The following is a 20,054-nucleotide window of genomic DNA, read 5'->3' as shown; positions in this document are numbered from 1 at the left end:
AGCTGGGTGACTTGGGCAAGTCACTTAACTTCTCTGGGCCTCAGTTACCTCATCTTTAAAATGGGGAGTAAGACTGTGAGCCCCCCGGGGGACAACCTGATCACCTTGTAACCTCCCCAGTGCTTAGAACAGTGCTTTGCACATAGTAAGTGCTTAATAAATGCCATCATTATTATTATTATTATTATCCCCTGCCACGTCCTCGACCACGTCCCCTGAGCCACATCTCCAGACCACATCCTCCCAGACACGTCCCCGCAACTATGTCCCCTGACCACGTCTCCCAGCTACGTCTCTCCGACTAGGTTCCCTGACCATGTCCACAAGCAGTCCCCTGACCACGTCTCTCAGCCACATCCCCCTGACCGGGCCCCACCCGACCTTCATCCCCCAGCCCCATCCTCCGTCCGGGGCCCCACCCAACCACCTCCCAAGACTCCAGCCCCGAACCACATCCTCCAGCTCTGGCCCCACCCGACTGCATCCCCAGGCCCTGGTCCCCACCAGAACACAAGCCCTAGCCATGTACCCCCCAACCACATCTACTCTGCCCTAATCTTCCTCCATCTCTTGGTAGCATCTGACGTCGTGGACCACACACCCCAGGCCTTCTGGCCCAACCTGCCCCACCGTCCCTGCCCTCCCTTATCCAGCCCCTCCCACTGGTGCCAGGCACTCGGAGGGGAGCGTCTGGTGGCCACACCCAGCTCTGCAAAGGGTAGACTGGGATGGCAGCGATGGACTCACACTTCAGACCAATGCCCACAGCGGGCAGGGGCCGGGGTTGGGCAACGCCGGTAGCAATGGAGATCTGGAGAGGCATCACATTCCATCTCAACCACTCGCGTTCCAGGAAACCCCAGCTCATTGGCTGCAGCAGCCCTCACTCCACCCCACCCCACCTCACGTAATTTGGAAAAGTCACTGCATTTCAAGAGAACCATCTGTTTCTGATTCCTCCATACTTAACCCATCCAAATGGGCCATTTTAAGATCTGCTTGGTGCCCAACAAACTTTTTGAGATTCTTTCTTATGAGTGCTTTAGAGGCTTGTTTGACTCCCACAAAGGAAAAAAGTCACATTCTTTGGGTCAGGTCAGACTCAAACAACCAACCAATCAATCAATCAGTTATAGTATAATAATAATAATAATGGCATTTGTTAAACACTTACTATGTGCAAAGCACTGTTCTAAGTGCTGGGGGGGATACAGTGATATCAAGTTGTCCCACGTGGGGCTCACAATCTTCATCCCCATTTTTACAGATGAGGTAACTGAGGCTCAGAGAAGTTAAGTGACTTGCCCAAGGTCACACAGCAGACTTGTGGTGGTGTATTAAGTGCTTAGGGAAGTCCAGTACAGTAGATTTGGAAGGCACAATCCCTGCCCATACGGAGCTTACAGTCTGCAGAGGGAGACACAGGTTAAAATATGTTACAGATAGGGGAAACCGTGGAGTATGTGGATCTGTACCTGGGTGCTCTGGGGCTGGGGTGAGTGTGAGGGTCAGAGTGCTTCAGGGGTGCACAGCTGATGGCGAGGGGAGGGTGGATAGGGAGAAATGAGGGCTTAGTCAGAGAAGGTCTAGTCAATTAACCATTGCCAGTTGCTTCTGACCGGGGCCCGCTGGTAGCCTCGGGCCTATTGTTTGCCCCGAGCTGTGCCCCAGTGCTGACAACACCACCGGCCAGGGATGATCCCAGCCCCACCTCAGTGGAGAAGGCCCAGGGGTGATTCTGACACCAGCAACACCAGGGCCCATGAACCATTACAGAGTCTGGGACTCCAGGGCCCCAGAATGACTCCAGTGCCAGGAAACAAAGGGCTTGGGCCCAAACCCAGACCCGGGAACCCCAGGACTCTAGCACGATCCTAGCGCCAGAAGCCCCAGGGCCCAGGGATGATCCCAAAGTCAGAAACTCCAGGGCGTCAGGACAATCCCAGAGCCAGGAACCCCAGAGCCCGGGAACGATCCCAGCGTGGGACACACCAGAGCCTGGGGCTATCCCAGCACCGTCAACATCTGGGTCCAGAAGCGATCCTAGTGCCGGGAAGCCCAGGGATCCTGCATTAATCCCCAACGACCCACTCAAGCAAGTCCTCACCGGAACTTGGGACTGGGGCTGGGGCTGGGACCGGGCAGGGGGAGCCAAGAGGGTTCGGGATGGGGATGACGGCCCCACACAGCTCAGCCCAACCTGATGTAGCCTGTGGAGAGATCCGTCCCCCATCCGCTGACCATTCTACCTGAGTGGGGCACCTCACACCTAGCCCGTTCTCCAACAGTCCGGACAAAGGTATCGATGCCCAGAGCTCTCGGGGTCCCGGCAGGACCACCACTGCCACCACAGCTGGACTTGCTCAAGGGAGTTCCCACAGGGCAACCTTGAGCTCCCTGGGGCTCCGGCCAGGTCCGGATGAGCAGTCTTACATTTAGCTACTCTGGCACACAACGGTGCCTTGCTTTCACCTCTCCCACCTCTATCCTTGCTCTCACTCTGTGCCCCGACCTGAAACTCCCTCTTCCTGGCACCACACAGACCACAGCTCACCTGAAAGCCCCTGTCCTTCTACCGCTCACCCCCTCCCACCACACCCCCACAACTGCTCCTCCTACCACTTCACCTCCTCAATCAATCATATCAATTAATCAATGGTATTTATTAAGTGTTTACTGGGTGCAGAGCACTGTACTAAGCACTTGGGAGAGTACAGCATAACACAGTTGGTAGACGTGTTCCTGCTCACAAGGAGCTTCCAGCCTAGGGGGGACGGACATTAAAATAAATTACGGATCTGTACGTAAGTGCTGTGGAACCGAGGGTGGGATGACTATCAGTTGCTTACAGGGTACATATCCAAGTACAAGGGCAAGGCAGAAGTGAGGAGTAGAGAAAATGAGGGCTTAGTTGGGGAGGGCCTCTTGGGGGAGATGCGTTTTTACTATGGCTTTGAAGGTGGGCAGACTGATGGTCTGTCAGCTATGAAGGGAGAGGAAGCTCCAGGCCTGAGGAAGGATGTGGGCGAGGGGTCGGCGGCGAAGAAGATAAGAGCATGGTACAGTCAGTAGGTTGGCGTTAGAGGAACAAAGTGAGAGTACAGGGTTGTAGGAGGAGGCAAAGCGATTGAGTGCTTTAAAGCCAATGGTAAAGAGGTTTTGTTTGACGTGGAGGTAGGTGGGAAACCACTGGAGGTTCTTAAGGAGTGTGGAGAAATGGACTGAATCGTATTTGTAGAGAAATGATACGGGTTGCAGGGTGCAGTTTGTAATGGAGTGGGGAAAGACATGAGACAGGAAGGTCAGCAAGGAGGGTGATGTAGTAATTAAGGTGGGATAGGATAAGTGCTTAGATCAGCATGGTAGCAGTTTGGATGGAGAGAAAAGAGTGCATTTTAGCAATGCTGTGAAAGTAGAACCGACAGGATTTGATGACAGACTGAATATGTGGGTTGAATGAAAGAGATGAGTCAAGGATAATGCCAAGTTTATGGGCTTGGGAGACAGGGAGGATAATCTTGTTGTGGGTAGGGAATGAGTCTACCAACTCTTTTGTATTGTACTCTCCCAAGTGCTTAGTACAGTGCTCTGCACACAGTAAGTGCTCAATAAATACCACTGATCGACTGATTGACTGATCCAATTGGTGCTGTTTAGAATGATGGGAACGTTAGGGGGAAGACAGGGCTTGGAAGGGAAAACAAAGACTTCTGTTTCGGACATGTTAAATTTGAGGTGTCAGCGGGACATCCAAATAGAGATGTCCTGAAGACAGGAGGAAATGCTAGACTGCAGCGAAGGCGAGAGGTCAGGACTGAAGATGTAAATTTGGGAATCATCTGCATGATCATCTGCAGAGCTGGTTGGGGGCGGGGGTGGGCCCGAGCTGCAGAGCTGGAAGGGGGGAGGGGGCAGAGGGCAGACCCGGCCTGGAGAGCCAGCAAGAGGCAGAGGGCAGACCCGGCCTGCCGAACCGGCACCGGGGGAGGGGGAAGGTGGGTCCGGCCTGTAGAGCCGTGAGGCCTGCTGGGATCTCCTGTGGGAAATCACACGGCCACAATGGGGGATCGGTCCCCGAAATGGGGTCCAGTCCTGGACGTTAGCAACCCGGCAAACGGAACTGAAACAAGTCCGCGGGCACCTACCTCGTAGTGGTAGTTCATGCATGTCAGCTGTCGCCAGCAGCTATCACCTCGAATCTTAATCAGGCCCTGCAGACACAGAGCAGCCAATCAACCAATCCATCAAGAGTATGTACGGGACGCTCAGCTTGCACTCCTCCCCACGGGAGAACTTAAGAGTCTCGACAGCAGTTTCCCCCCAGGCCCTACTGCCCTCCCAGCTTACCCCATTGGGCACCTCTCTGCCACCATGGGCTCCAGATGCCATCGGGGAACTGGGGAAGGTCTGTCTGTCTGTCTGGACTCGTCAAACTAAGCTGGGCACACACACACTCTCTCTCTCTCTCTCTCTCTCTCTCTCTCTCTCTCTCATTCATTCATTCATTCAATTGTATTTATTAAGCGCTTACTGCGTGCAGAGCACTGTACTAAGCGCTTGGGAAGTACAAGTTGGCAACATATAGGGACGATCCCTACCCAACAGTGGGCTCACAGTCTAGAAGGGGGAGACAGAGAACAAAACAAAACATATTAACAAAATAAAATAAATAAATAGAATAGGTACAAGTAAATAGGTACAAGTAAAATAAATAAATAAATAGAGTAATAAATACGTACAAACATATAGACATATATATAGGTGCTGTGGGGAAGGGAAGGAGGTAAGGCGGGGGGATGGAGAGAGGGTGGAGGGGGAGAGGAAGGAGGGGGCTCAGTCTGGGAAGGCCTGGCGCTCTCTCTCTCTCTCTCTCTCTCTCTCTCTCTCTCTCTCTCTCTCTCTCTCTCTCTCTCTCTCTCTCTCTCAGCCCCAGAGCTCCAGTTTTCTGCAGTGCGGGACTCACCAGAACACAGTCCTCCCCAACTCCCAGACCCAGAGAGCTGGGGGCATTGGAAAGTCAGGCCAGGAGCTAAACCACTTTTGCCGGATAAATGTCTTCGTAGGATTTTACTTCGTTTAGTGTCTGTCCCCTCAGCTCCACTGTAAGCTCCTTGAAGGCAAGGATTATGTTAACAAATTCTACTGCATTCTCCCAAGTGCTCAGTATAGTGCGCTGCACACAGTAGACTGTTAACTCCTTGTTGGTGGGGATCAGGTCTACTACCTTTACTGCACTCTCCCAATGACTCATGACTTCTAAGGAATGGTTGCTCTTTGCTGCTGGCGTATAGAAGAAGCTGAGGGAGAAGCTGCAGAAGGCCTACTGAGCTCTCCCACATGCAGTCCAGCTCCCTGAACGAGGGGAACAATGCCCAATTCCGCCAATGGACGCCTCCAGCCCCAGGGTCTGACAGCCCACGGGAAATCCAGGAGGGCTGGGACCTTGGCTGGGAAACGAAGATGTGATTGTACACACAAAAGCAAAATTGAGCAACAGACGTATGGCTCAGGAGAAGCCCAGAGTCACTCAATCGATGGTATATATTCAGCGCTTACTGTGTGCAGGGCAGTGTACTAAGTGCTTGGGAGAGTAGGATCCAACAGAATTGGTAGACCTGCCTACCAGGAGCTTACAGTTTAATGAGTTGGGCCTGAGCTGTCAATTCTCCACCTTCTCTGAGACCAAAGGATCTCAGAACCTTCAGGAACAGGAATAAGAGGAGGGGGAGGAAGAACAAGGGGAGAGGAAGGAGGAGGAGGAAGAGAAGCCTGAAATTCTACTGTTCTGGAAAAGATGGGTCTCTACAGGGGACTAGACGAGTTGACCTCCAAAAGCTCCTAAAGTCCTGCATAACATAGAGGCGGACAACTGGCCAAAATGACTTCCTGTGACTCCTCCTAGCTCTACGGTACCACACCACCTCAGCAGACACATTTGACCTCCCAGGTAAAGCCTGGATGTAGAAGATTAACCAGTGGCGATGAGCCAGAAGTGGAGGAATTGCAGGCCGTCCCACAGAAAGCACCGTTTGCACCCATGGTGTCCGAGGACGGACACCGCTATCTTGATGTTGAGTCTCCGAGTCAAACCCTGCCCACGATACAGCTGGGCCTGCAGCAGGAACCACTTGGGCTGGGTAAAAGCTGTGGTGTCTGGCTTGGTCTGGGTAGGTCAGGCTAGGGGGTCTGGCCTGGGGGGTGGTGGTGGGACGGGAAGGTCGGGCTAGGGGGTCAAGGCTATAGGGCTTAGGCTAGGGGGCCTGAGTTGGTCTATTCAGCTCCCTGTGACACCCTCAGCCACCCCAAAATCCAACCAACGTGCTCAGGCTGAATGACTGCCTGGGCCGGATGGCCCTGCACTCCACCGCCCTGGCCTAAAACCAGAAGCAGGGGAACCAGAAGGAGGGGGTTGGGGCAGCGGGGGCTAGGCAGAGGACCACCCTCCCACCCACAACTCCCAGGGCGCTGTCAGACTGTGCCAAGAACAGGCCCTTGGCCGGCTCCGGGACAATGAAGCTGTCTAAATGGCTTAGTCAAATAGCTCAGCCACAGGCTCGGAATGTGAAAATCCGACTTCCCATGAACCCCAACCAGGAAGGGGTGACTCCTTGGGACCTTAATGGGTGGCAAAAGACCAACTGGATCTTTAACCTTCCCCCACCCCACCGCCCCCTCTTCCCTCCTCCTCACCCCATTACAGAGGAAAGTCTTTGAAGTTGGGGAACACGTCTCCTGCGGCTATTGACTGTTAGCTCCTTGTGGGAAGGGAATATGCCTATCAACTCAACTATACTGTTTTCTCCCAAGCACCCAGTACAGTACTTGGCGCAGAGTAAGCGTCCAATTGATTGGATTTTCACTGGCACCTGCTGCAGGTTTCAGCACCCAATGGGGGACCAGTAAATACCATTGCTACTAATAAAATCAGCCAGCATCCAGAAGTCATCTGCGTGATAAGTATCAGGCTGAATCCACATGCTGTAGTCCATCATCTAATTGTCTCCACTGCGTAATTTCCCCACCTTGATTTCTGAGGAGGTAATACAGGCCTTCTTTGGAAAACGTGTGCTTGTAAGCACGGGTGTTAGAAGAAGAGAAGGGCTGGAATGCAGTAACAGCACAGCACAAGCTCCCATGCGGGGTGGGGCACATCCCCTCTGGGAGAGTCGAGGAAGGGCTGCTCTCTGAGGTATTAATAATAATAACTGTGGTATTTCATTCATTCATTCAATCGTATTTATTGAGCGCATCCTGTGTGCACAGCACTGTACTAAGTGCTTGGGAAGTACAAGTCGGCAACATATAGAAGCAGTCCCTACCCAACAACGGGCTCACAGTCTAGAAGTATTTGTTAAGTGCTTAACCGTGTGCCAGGCTCTGTACTAAATACTGGGGTGGATACAAGTAAATGGGGCTGGACACAGTCCCTTTCCCATGTGGGACTCGCAGGCTCTAATCCCCATTTTACAGATGAGGGAACTGAGGCCCAGAGAAGTGAGGTGACTTGACGAAGGTCACACGGCAGACAAGTGGCAGAGACGGGATTAAAACCCATGACCTCCTGATTTCCAGATCCGTGCTCCATCCACTGTGCCATGCTGGTAAGAACAAGGGAAGGGTGGAGAGGCTAATGCATGGAGTGCACTTGGGAGAATGCGATAGGACGGTGGCAGACTCATGGGCTCAAGAACCCACTCTCTTCTCTTTCTTTCTCTTTCTTCTCCCACTCCTCTCATTGCTACATTTAAAATTCTTATATGGCCCCCAAACAGCCCCTGTGCTCCAGTTTTTGTTTTGGAAAAAAAATATACAAAAAGTGGGGGCAATTATGAGAGTAAATATGATATATCTAGCTATTATCTGCTCTCTCTCCACTCTCTTCTACCCTCTGCTTCTTTCACAGCTCCACTCCCCGTTCCCTCCATTACCCCCCTTCACCCTTCATTACAGCTACTTCCTCCATTGCCCCCCCATCTTTCCACTCCCGCCGCTCCTCCATTCCTTCCATTTCCTCTGCTCTGTCCATGCCTTCCGTTCCTTTTAGACTGTGAGCCCACTTTTTAGACTGTGAGCCCACTGTTGGGTAGGGACTGTCTCTATGTGTTGCCAATTTGTACTTCCCAAGCGCTTAGTACAGTGCTCTGCACATAGTAAGCGCTCAATAAATACGATTGATTGATTCTGCGCCCTCCAATCTCTGACCCAATCGCTTTCTTACCCCTCTCTGTGAAAGAAAAAGAAAGGTGCTATCTGTGCCTGAGACAAAGAAACTCTCAGTGCCGTGCAGATTCAGAAAAGTACTGAGGAATCTAAATTCAATCAAATGTATAGGAAAAGAATCAGGTGGTGAAGTGAACTTCACCTTGCCCTTCCACCTCACTGACCACATCAAACTGGGACCATTAAATCTTCCAAATCCGGGAGCTGCCAATCAGCAATCTGATCATAGTTCAAATGAGCGATGGACATGATTTCCGGCCATGGGCACCTGCAGCTGACCGCCTCCCCAGGCCTCGGGGTACCGAGAGCAGACCACAGCCCTGCCAGCTGTATGAGAACACAAAAGCACTACCACCAGGACTTCATTAGCATGGAGACTGACTGCCATCCACTGCCCGTTCCCGCCGCAACCCTCGGGGGCCCAGTGGAGGGGAGCGAGGGGACCTGCGCCCCCAACGCCCCCTCCCCTCAACCCCCTCAGTCTCTGAACCTGTGCCCTCCAGGGCCCTGGGCCTGCCAATTAAGAGGTGTTGAATTCCCCAAAGTTTCTGCTAAAGGGCAGACGTGGCAGGGAGACCTTTCTTCTGACCCAGGTCCAGAAAACACAGATTTTTTTCCTCCCTACAGGGCACGACCGGGATTTGCTATCCCCGGATCGCGAGCCGCGTGCTGTCAGATTCAACGTGCCGAAATGCGGTTCCAGTGGGAATCGTATTTCCGCGTTACCGGGCTTCCCGGGAAAACCAGCACTCAGACACCATGGTGGGGGCGGGGAGAACGTGCCAGGGATTGGAAGAGCGTTCCACAGGAAAACTTCCAAAGACTTCCTATAAATTGAGACACCAACGGCGGAGTTGGCTGCAATCAACGGCTGGCTCGCTGGGTGGGTGAGGATGCCTCCTGCTGCCTGCAGAGCTCCGGACTCCCTATGCCACAGCTACGTCTGCAGCGGCAGCGGTGCGGGGCAAGGCGGGGTGGGGCGGGGAGGGATGGCTGAGCCGAAACGACACGGAAGCCAATGCTCACAGGGGGCTTTAGATGGAACAGAATGAGCTCGCCCATCCGCCCGCACCCCTCCTCATCGTCAACGGCCCCCCCAAGCTGGGTCAGTGAGTGGCGGTCCAGGCCCAGCAGAATCAGTGCCACTGCCATGGCCTGCCCTTGGTGCTCGCTGGGAAGCAGGAGCCCCAGAGAGCGACTGTTTCTCCAGAGACGGAGGCCACGAGGCCCCGGAGGCCAGGAGGCCAGAGCTCCTCTGGGTCAGACCAGGAGCAGCCCGTGGGGCAGGGGAGGTGGGGCGGAGCTGCACTGCCCGATCCCAAAATCCTGGGTCTCCGGGGCTCAACCTCTCTGTACCCTTTCAGAACTCAAGAATTAGATTGAATCTTCAGTGATTCAAAGAGGGAAGGGAAAAAATCCTCAGTAATTAAAATGTCATTCAAGTTCCAGGCTGATATGAGACACTTAAAAATCTAAAAAATCCTTTCAGAAGCGGGGGATAATTATATTCCTGCGTGCCTATTGATTTGTCTCTACAATGCACATGTCAGATTTTCCACGGATTTTTTTTTTCCCTCCAGTGTGAGTGTCAAAGGAACAAAGCCGTCTTTGAGCCTTTCTCGGCCCAAAATTAATTCTAAAAACTTCAGGTCAGACAGACCGAAAGCGGCAGGGCGGGCAGACTGACGACAGGGGGACGGATGGGCTGACGGCGGCAGGACCGACAGCCTAACCACAGGCAGGCTGAGGACGGTGGGACGGATGGATGGACCACGGGCAGACCGATGATGGCGGGACGGACAGACGGACTGCAGACAGACCAGAGGTGGAGGGACAGACAGAGCAACTGCAGGCAAACAGAAGACGGAGGGACGGACGGATAGACCAACCACGAACAGACTGATGGAGACTAGACAGCCCATCCCATTTACACACGCCCCCGGCGCCGGCCAGTCTTTGGTGACTTCTGGTTTAAACTTGGAGCTGGGAGGGGCAGCCCCCTGGCCTGATCATTACCCATTCCACCGCAATTTCCCTAGGAGAATCAGCGACTGCCCCTTGGGCGTCCCGGTTCTTCTGTTTACTGGGACGTCTCATTTCCCAGGAGACAAGGCATTGGCGTACCCGGGTACCATCGGACTCTTGGCACCTACCCTAGTGCTTATCACATAGTGAGTGCTTAACAGATGCCACAGTTATAATTCTTCTTATTAGAAATTTTCACCAGACACGGTACCATCCATGCCATCTGCGAAAGGAAGAGGGAAGTGACTGACAAGGCTTCCTCACGGAGCTTTGACTGGATGGGTGTTTCTCAAGGCATCTCCTCTGAAAATCACCCCGACCCACGACCTCTGATGGGCCAACCGGGTGGCTGAAGGAAGAGGCCGGAAGAGGGGAGGGATTTGGCATGGGCTGGCCTGACCCCTGGCCCTTCAGCACCCAAGGACAGCCGAGATCCTGGCCCGGCCTGCTCCTGGACTGACGGGGGAGGCACAAAGAAGGTTGCTCAGAAGTCAAGACTCAAGTCAAGCAGAGCGGAGGATGGGGAGGAGGAGGCTGCAGCTGGGATGTCAAAGGTCAGACCACTGCAGGCCTCGTTTCCCCTAAACTCCCAGGAAGCCCGAGTATGTGAGCCTCACTCCGTCCCTTCTGACTTCTCTTGGATGACTAATGACAAAGCCATAAAAGAAAGCTCCCTTTCTTTGGTTCAGCCCACGCTAATGTAATAAAACCAATTAGAATAATGGCTGGAGAGCAATTTCAGCGCAAGGGCCCCGCTTGTCAGTCACATGACAACTAGGTCCACTGGTCTGGGGCTTTTGCCAGGACATCTTACATTCCAACACTGATTCCACTTCATCTATGATACTTTCCTTCCGTCACTCAGACTCCAAACAGGATTCCACCCACTTCAAGAACTCACCCCCTCTATGCCTGATTCCTTCCATATCCTCCCGCCTCCCTCCTGTTCCATCTCTCCTTCTCCCCATCCTGATAATAATAATCATCATCATAATGATGATAATAAAGATGATGGTGACTGTGGTATTTGTTCAGCACTTACTATTTGCCAGGAACTGCATTAAGCACGAGGGTAGATACAAGACCATCAGGTTGGATACAGTCCTTGTCCCACTTGGGGGTCACAGTCTAAGGGGGAAGGAGAACAGGTACTTAATCCCCATTTGACAGATGAGGAAACTGAGGCACAAAGTAGTGAAGTGATTAGTCCAAGGTCACCTGCCAGGAAATGGCAGAATGGGATTAGAACCCAGGTCCTCTGACTCCTGGGTCTGGGCTCCTTCCACTAGACCACACTTCTCTCACCATCTCTCTCTGTCTCCCCATCCTTTCCTATTGTGAGCTCCCCGGGGGCAGGGGAGGGTTGCGGGGGAAGAGCCAGGGGTCATGACTAACTCCCACAGTGTATTCTCTCCGAGCTCTTGGTCCAGTGGTCAGACCTTAGTAAACACTTGATAAACACTATCAGTTTGATTTCTTCCTCCATCTCTCGCTCCCTCTCCCTCCCAGCCTCTCGTAGCTCATCTTCTTCATTATCTCATTACCGCTTCACCCTCGCAGTAACCTTTTGGCACCGCCCACGGAATGACACCGCCCACGGAATCCAGGAGTCGAGCTGAAACCTGACGCGGTTGGGAGGTTGACGTGCCGGCTGTCGGGCCAGCCTTGGGTGTTATGGAGTTCAATCAATCAATCAATCAATCAATCGTATTTATTGAGCGCTTACTGTGTGCAGAGCACTGTACTAAGCGCTTGGGAAGTACAAGTTGGCAACATATAGAGACAGTCTCTACCCAACAGTGGGCTCACAGTCTAAAAGGGGGAGACAGAGAACAAAACCAAACATACTAACAAAAGTTCAAGGTATCGTTTATCCTCCCTCAGCAACTCAGAGGTCGCACGTGGAGGGGGCAAGGAGCACATGGTGGGCAATGGCGAGAACCCCCAGCCGGAGGTCCGGAAACCACCACGCACAAGGGGGTCAACCCCCTCCCCAGCCCTTTCCTCCCATGCCATCGGGGCTCCTGTTGGGCCACGCTCCTGCCCAGAGGGTGAGGAAGCTGTGGTAGTGCGAGAGACCTGCAACACCCAGAACTCCAAGAAGGCCCAGGATATTAGGAATACCTAGAACTCTGGGAAGACCCAGAAAGCCTAGGGTGCCGGGAAGGCCCAGAACTCCGGGAAGATCCAGAACGCTGGGAAGCAACTTACAGGACCACTGCATGGAGTCATGAGGAGCCCGGCAACCTCCTCCTCTCGCCACCACACCCCACTGCTCTTGTCCGGGCCAACGGCCATCCTACCCCTCGGAGGAGAGAGGCCCGTTGGAAGAGATGGAAGTAAATCAGTCCTGGGTCTGGTGCCAAGGCAGGAGGGTGGCGATGCCTACTCAGGTACGAGGGTCCAAGCAGCCGGAGGTGAGGGGGCACATTTGGAGCTGCCAGCATGAAGAGTGCCACAGCCAACACTATGATAGTGTATGGTGACACGTTGCCAGCCCAGAAGGGGACGATGGTGATTACCTCTGAGGAACAAGAGGAAGAAGCAACTAGGAAAAGAAGGAATGACACCTGGGAAGCAGCATGGCGTAATGGAGGAAGCACGGTTTTGAAAGCCAGAGGACCTGGGTTCTAATCCCAGCTCTGCCACTTGCTTACTGTGTGACCTTGGGCAAGTCACTTCACTTCCCTGTGCCTCAGTTTCCTCAGCTGTAAAATGGGCATTCAATACCCGTTCTCCCTCCTACTTGACTGTGAGTTCCATGTGGGACAGTAACTGCATTTGGCCTGATTAAGTTGTAGACACCCCAGCACTTAGTACAGTGCTTGACATATAGAGAGCAGTTAACGAATACCATAAAAAAGATTTTTTTTTGAATACTTTGAACAAAAAGGAAAAGATAATCGTTTCAACAGTTTTGGAAAGCATGAATCAGAATACTTCTGATTGGCATGTACCCCGGTATGGCTACTATGAACTTCTTGGAGCAACTCTGTTTTGTCTTGTTGTTTGTCTCCCCCTTCTAGACTGTGAGCTTGTTGTTGGGTAGGGACCGCCTATATATGTTGCCAACTTGTACTTCCCAAGCGCTTAGTACAGTGCTCTGCACACAGTAAGCGCTCAATAAATACGATTGAATGAATGAATGAATGAATGAATGAACTCCAGAAAAGGCTGTCTGCCCTCGACCCCAGGATGGAGCAGGGGGTCGAAGTGAACCCCTGAAGTTCTGGGCCAAACGCCAGCCCAACCTGGACACCACTGACACCAAGAAGCGGCAGCAGCAGAACGTGTGACAGCGGTCCCCTCTGGAATGGATTTGCCGAGGAGCCAGCCGCCGCATTGAACGGCAGTGCGTGAGCAGGTCCGACTGAGGGCTGGGCCTCCGCTTCGGGGTCTCACAATGTGGCGGAAGTTATGGTGGGGCTTTCACACAAACACAAGGAACTGGAAGGATCGGAATTCACTGACAGTAGGGAAAGTCTGAGGTTTCTTTTAAAGTAGTGTGGCCTAGTGGAGAAGCAGCGTGGCTCAGTGGAAAGAGTATGGGGTTTGGAGTCAGAGGTCATGGGTTCAAATCCCAGCTCTGCCAACTGTCAGCTGTGTGACTTTGGGCAAGTCACTTAACTTCTCTGGGCCTCAGTTACCTCATCCGTAAAATGGGGATTAAAACTGTGAGCCCCCGGTGGGACAACCTGATCACCTTGTAACCTTCCCAGTGCTTAGAACAGTGCTTTGCACATAGTAAGCACTTAACAAATACCATCATTATTATTATCAGTGGAGAAAGCACGGGCCTAGGAATCAGAGGACTGAGGTTCTAATCCCACCTTGGCCAACTGCCTGATGTGTGGCCTTGGGCAAGTCACTTCACGTCTGGGCCTCAGTTTCCTCATCTGTAAATTGGGGATTCATTGCCCATTCTCCCTCCCACTTAGACTGTGAGCCTCAAGTGGGAGAGGGACTGCATCCAACCTGACTGTCTTGCATCTCCCCCAACGTGTAGAAGAATGGTCGTCATAAGGTTAAGTACTTAACGGATACCATTAAAAAAAAAGAAGACAACAGAGAGCACACACCTAGCATGCACGAAGCACAATCCAAGCAAGACCAGAGCACAAATGAAGCATGGCCCAAGCACACGGTGACACGCAATGAGCACATGTGGAACACACGCTGCCACCATCTGGGAGCGGAGGCTGGGATGGAGATTACTTCCTCCATCAGGTACCCACGCTCCACTGTGATGGCAGTTAGAGGGCGGGGGGCTTAGGGATGGGGCAGGGTAATCTAGAGCCAACAGGCCAAGAGGCTGCCATTTAAAGTTTCTCCGCCGTCGACTGGAAACTCTGGGATCTGACGTGAGCCCAGGGCTGAGCGAGGCCCAGCGGCCAGCATGGACAGTGGTGGGGTCCTCGGCCTTCACCCCTGTGGACTGGAGCCCTGTGTGCATCCTATCATGCCAGAACGGTTTGCCCAGGACCGCTCATGGACTTTCCAAAAGCCTCGGCATCTTGGACAGAGCACTGCTGTAGAGATAGAGCACTGCTCTTCAGATAGCGGCCTTAACGTCATCTGGCCGGGTTGGTAGAGCAAGGCAGGGTAGCTCCAACCCCCAGGACCAACGCAGGGACAACTGCAAGACCCAAACCCCACCAGGGATTCCTTGAGTGAGGCAACAATGGCGGTTCTTACAAATAAGAGGAAATACCCTGACCACAGACATCCTAGAATCAAAATCTAGACCATGAGCTCCCCATGGGCAGCGAATGTGTCTACCAACTCTGTTATTTGTTACACTGTATTCTCCCAACCGGTCAGACGCTGTCCCCAGGGGACAGCGGACTGGTCAGAGACACCAGCCCCGAGGGAGAGCTGGCCAGGCAAGAGCAGGTCCACTCCGCACGAGTAGCCACCCCGGCTTTGAATGAGTGGGGAACCGAGGGAGACTCTGTGATCCTCCTAAGGGAATTTTGCTCTTTTTTCACTTCAGTCTTTCCTTGCGTGTCCAGCCCCTTTCCCCCATCCACTGCTGCTAGTCTGCTGGCCCACCTGGGCACCCTTGTCTTCTTCCCTAGGACCCATTGCTGCCCTCGGCACGTAGTGGGTGCCCGATGCAGCAGTCTATATCTACCAGGCATCCAGGGCAGCGTGGCTCAGTGGAAAGAGCACGGGCTTTGGAGTCAGAGGTCATGCGTTCAAACCCCGGCTCCGCCAATTGTCAGCTGTGTGACTTTGGGCAAGTCACTTAACTTCTCTGGGCCTCAGTACCTCATCTGTAAAATGAGGATTAAGACTGTGAGCCCCCCGTGGGACAACCTGATCACCCTGTAACCTCCCCAGTGCTTAGAACAGTGCTTTGCAATAGTAAGCACTTAATAAATGCCATCATTATTATTATTATTTATTATTACCATGGCCCATCATCATCATCATCAATCGTATTTATTGAGCGCTTACTGTGTGCAGAGCACTGTACTAAGCGCTTGGGAAGTACAAGTTGGTAACATATAGAGACAGTCCCTACCCAGCAGTGGGCTCACAGTCTAAAAGGGGGAGACAGAGAACAAAACCAAACATACTAACAAAATAAAATAAAATAAAATAAAATAAAATAAAATAAAATAAAATAAAATTTTATTATTACCATACATGGTAGCTGCCTGGTACAGCATTCTATACTTAGTAGGCGCTCAGCAAAGTGCTCTACACTTAGTGGGCACCTGGGACCATGTTCTGCACTTAGTAAGTCCCCAGTTCAATGTTCTACACATAGTAGGTGCCCGGTAGAGCCCTCGGAAGACTGCAAGTACTCAGGGTGGCACTCTGCAGACAACAGGCACGCAACACTCAGTAGGCACCCGATATGGTGTTGAGCACTCAGCAAGTGCCCAGTACAGTGCTCTGTACATGGCAGGCGCTCAGCACTCAGTAAGTGCCCAGAACAGCACACTGCATATAGCAGGTGCTCAGGATAATAATAATAATAATGATTGCATTTGTTAAGCGCTTACTATGTGCAAAGCACTGTTCTAAGCGCTGGGGGGATACAAGGTGATCAAGTTGTCCCACAGGGGGCTCACAGTCTTAATCCCCATTTTACAGATGAGGTAACTAAGGCTCAGAGAAGTTAAGTGACTTGCCCAAGGTCACACAGTAGACATGGATGGCATTTGGCACTCAGCAGGAGTCCAGTATAGCATTCTGCACGCTGCAAGTATTCAGGATGGCCCTCAGCACTCACCAGGTACCCAGGAAAGTGCCTGGCACCCAGTAGGCGGGCTTGTTTTGCAAGTGCAGGTGTCAGTGGCCCTTCGCCCATCTCCCATCAGGGCTGTCTCTCCATTTTGGCCACGGTGAGTTTCACGGCCCCCAGCAGGATTCACCAGGCCCCCGCACTGGCCCGACCACCATCCTAATCACCGGGGAAAATTCCCTAAGCAAATCACCTTGGGGACATCAGCCTGCCCGGCTGCCTCCCCCCTGAGAAAGGCCACCTCTTCATCATCATCATCAATCATATTTATTGAGCGCTTACTGTGTGCAGAGCACTGTACTAAGCGCTTGGGAAGTACAAATTGGCAGTCTACGGCTCCGGCTCCTTCCTCATCCTGGGGCCGTCAGCCTGCCCACCTGTCTGTCTCCCCCTGGAGAAAGGCTGCCTCCCTCAGGGCAGGGTCTGGAGCTCCTTCTTCACCTTGGGGTTGTCAGACTGTCTGTTTCCCCCAAGAGAATGGCCATCTCCTCGAGGACAGGGTCTGGGGCTCCTTCCTCACCCCAGAGGTTAGGGTGCCGGCGGGGAAGGGGACAGAGTGCTTTGTGCCAGGGACAGGGAAGGCACCCGCATCCCGTGATCCTTGCGGATTGTCTCCCTTGCGTTCTGTTGCTCCTCTCCAGGAGGCGGGGAGGAGCATTCTCAGAGAAAAAAACAGAACTCTAAGTAGGAGGTTTGACCCCCAGGGAGCAGCTTTTAAACGACCTAAAAAAATCAGCACGGAATTAAAATCTGTCAGAGCCGTCAGCAGCAAAACTATGGGGGCTCAAAGCTGTTTGATGGGAAACTTGAAAACAAGTCAAATTGCATTTGCAAGAAAGATTGAGAAAGATTCGTGGTCAAAGCGGTCCAAAATGGGCCACTGGGGGGAGAGTCTGGGTGCAGACAGGAGAGTTGGGGGTGTCGGGTGGTCTGTGCTGGGTCACTTGGGGGACAGTCAGGGCTGGAGAGGGGAGAGTCACGGGGGTTGGATAAGCCATGAAGGATCACTCTTCCCCCACACCCTTCTGCATCGCCCTGACTTGCTCTATTCATTCATCACTCCCCTCTCAGCCCCAAAGTACTCATGTACATATCTAAAATTTATTTATTTACATTAATGTCTGCCCCACCCCCCAGAATGTAAGCTCATTGTGGGTTGGGAATGTGTCTGTTTATTGTTATATTATACTCTCCCAAGCTCTTTGTTCAGCGCTCTGCACATAGGTGTTCAATAAATATGATTAACTGACCGACTGACCGACTGAGAGTCGGAGATGGAGAGGGGAGAGACAGGGTGGTTGGATGGTCCATGCTGGGTCACTGGGGGAGAATCGGGGGTTGGATGGTTCATGTTGGGCCACCTGGGGAGCATCAGGGATGGAGAGGGAGAGTCGGGAGTGTTGGATGGTCTGTACAGGTTTGCAGGAAGAAGAGGCAGGGAAAGAGAGAAGAGTCATGGGGTGCTGGATAGTCCATGATGGTCACCAGGGATGGAGGAGTTACATAACAATAACAATAATAATGATGATGATGATGGTATCTGCTAAGCACTTACTATGTGCCAAGCACTGTCCTAAGCACTGGGGTAGATACAAGGCAATCAGGTTGGACACAGTCCCTGTGCCACACGGGGCTCACAGACTCAATCCCCATTTGATAGATTGGGTAACTGAGGCCCAGAGAAGTGAAGTGACTTGCCCAAGGTCACACGGCAGATAAGTGGCAGAGCGAGGATCAGAACCCGTGACTTCTGACTCCAAAGCCCGTGGTCTTGCCACTAGGTCATGCTGCTTCCCATGGCCTGGGCTGGGTCACTGGAGGGGAGACGCAGGGATAGAGAGAAGAGTCAATGGAGCTAGATAGCCCATGATGGTCAGTGGGGAAGGAGGAGGAGGAGTTACGACAGAGATTTACCTGGTCTGTGCTGGGTCACTGGAGGGAGAGATGGGGATGGAGAGGGAGAGTCGGGGGAGTTGCATGGTCCATATCCAACTTAGATGATGAATTTCCAGGAGGGCCACCAAAACAGGGCTCCCCCAGTGTCCTGCTATGGTCGGGGCAATATCCCGGGGGGTTGGATTCCCAAGTGGTACTTGCCCTCTCCCCTCTCAGGGTCGCACCTGGAGAGTTTCCAGTACTCTACCGAGCTCAGCTACGGGAGGGAGAGTCAAGCCGAGGCCTACCCGTTCCATTCCTAGCTTGGGCAGTGGCTAGTGAGTGGCAGGCAATCTGCTATAATTCAAAACTCACCTGTGCTGGGCAGCAGCGGCATGGGAGAGAGTCGAGGGTGCAGACTCAAGATTACTGCGCGGAAGGGGGCAATGGTAAACCACTGCCCTATTTTCACCAAGAAAACTCTATGGATACACTACTGGAACGATTGCAGATGGAGGTGGGGCATTCTGGGAGAGACTTTGCTATGGGTGGGAGACGACTTGACAGCACAAGACAAGACTTAACCTCTCCCTGCTCCAGACCACTTAGGGATCTATTTTTACACCCTGAGGCTTCCCCTACTGAAACTTAAGTGTCTGTCCACCCTGCTGGTTTGAAAGTTCCTTGAAGGCAGAGATCTAGTCCACCAATACCAGCAGAGTCTCAAGTGCTTAGTACAGTGCTCCGCATAGAATAGGAGCTCAGTAAATACCATAGCTTGATTGAGTGATGGACTGAATGGGGTTTCCTCTGTTCTTCCCAACATGTGAATCTAAGCAGAGGTGTGTTCAAGCATCTGCTAAATTGGGGATACATCTTGGAGACCAGCTAGGAGGAGAGGCAATAGAGAATTGTTTTGTCAGACCGAGCTGGAGAGACCCCCGGTTCTCCCCACATTCAGAGCCCTCCAAAAATGCCACCTACTTCAACAAACCTTCCTCTATTCGTGTCCCAGAACCCTGAGCCAGATCCTGCCCTCAGCCAGCCAAGTAGGGGGGACGTATTCCCACCTGCCTCAACTCTTGCGTCTAGATGACGGCTTGGTTTCTTTATTTTGACCACTCTAGTCATAAATATATTTTGGACTGCTTCCCCTGTCAGAGGAGAAGCTTCCTAGGAGTTAATCCAGGACCCTGCACCAAGTGGGAGCTCAATAAATGCTACTCTTTCGGCTACCACTAGACTTGACGACCACATTGACACAGGATGGCGATCTGCGGAGGTGGACGTGGGCCGGGAGGAGGGTGGGGAGCCGAGCAGACCCAGCTCAGGCACCCCGCTCCTACCCTTCTATGCCCAAGGAGGGCTGAGCCCAGGGAGAACCATCCCACCGGTCTGCCTCTCTCCCCCTTGACGCAGTCAGCTGGGCCGGTGGATTTCAGACTGGAATCTGGCACGTGTCACTGGGACCAGAACCATCAGGCCCCAGATCAGGTGCCCGGGGAAGCTACTGGACCTCCATCCCCGGAGATCTTAAGGCAAAGGAAATCAGCCACTCGCCGGCCCGGTGGTTTGATCTTTCCACTGCCTGGAGGCAGGGGATTGGATGCGATGACCTTCCAGCTCCAAAACGCTAGGTTCCTATTTATCTTGGCTGACCCCTCCCCCGAGTCGGGAG

The 20,054-nt window shown here is 52.8% G+C and overlaps 1 protein-coding gene across 1 annotated transcript in view; it reads right to left on the bottom strand.

The window, feature by feature from the left end:
* The window catches only part of LMF1 (lipase maturation factor 1), a 233,059-nt gene that overhangs the window by 105,262 nt on the left and 107,743 nt on the right, over positions 1-20,054 (bottom strand). The window contains exon 5 of the mRNA XM_038762772.1: positions 4,146-4,211. Coding sequence (XP_038618700.1) covers positions 4,146-4,211 — 66 coding nt within the window. The remainder of the gene's footprint in view (positions 1-4,145; positions 4,212-20,054) is intronic.

The sequence above is a fragment of the Tachyglossus aculeatus genome, chromosome 21 (genome assembly GCF_015852505.1).
Source record: "Tachyglossus aculeatus isolate mTacAcu1 chromosome 21, mTacAcu1.pri, whole genome shotgun sequence".
NCBI classification, from domain to species: domain Eukaryota; kingdom Metazoa; phylum Chordata; class Mammalia; order Monotremata; family Tachyglossidae; genus Tachyglossus; species Tachyglossus aculeatus.
This window is presented reverse-complemented; position numbering and strand designations above follow the sequence as displayed.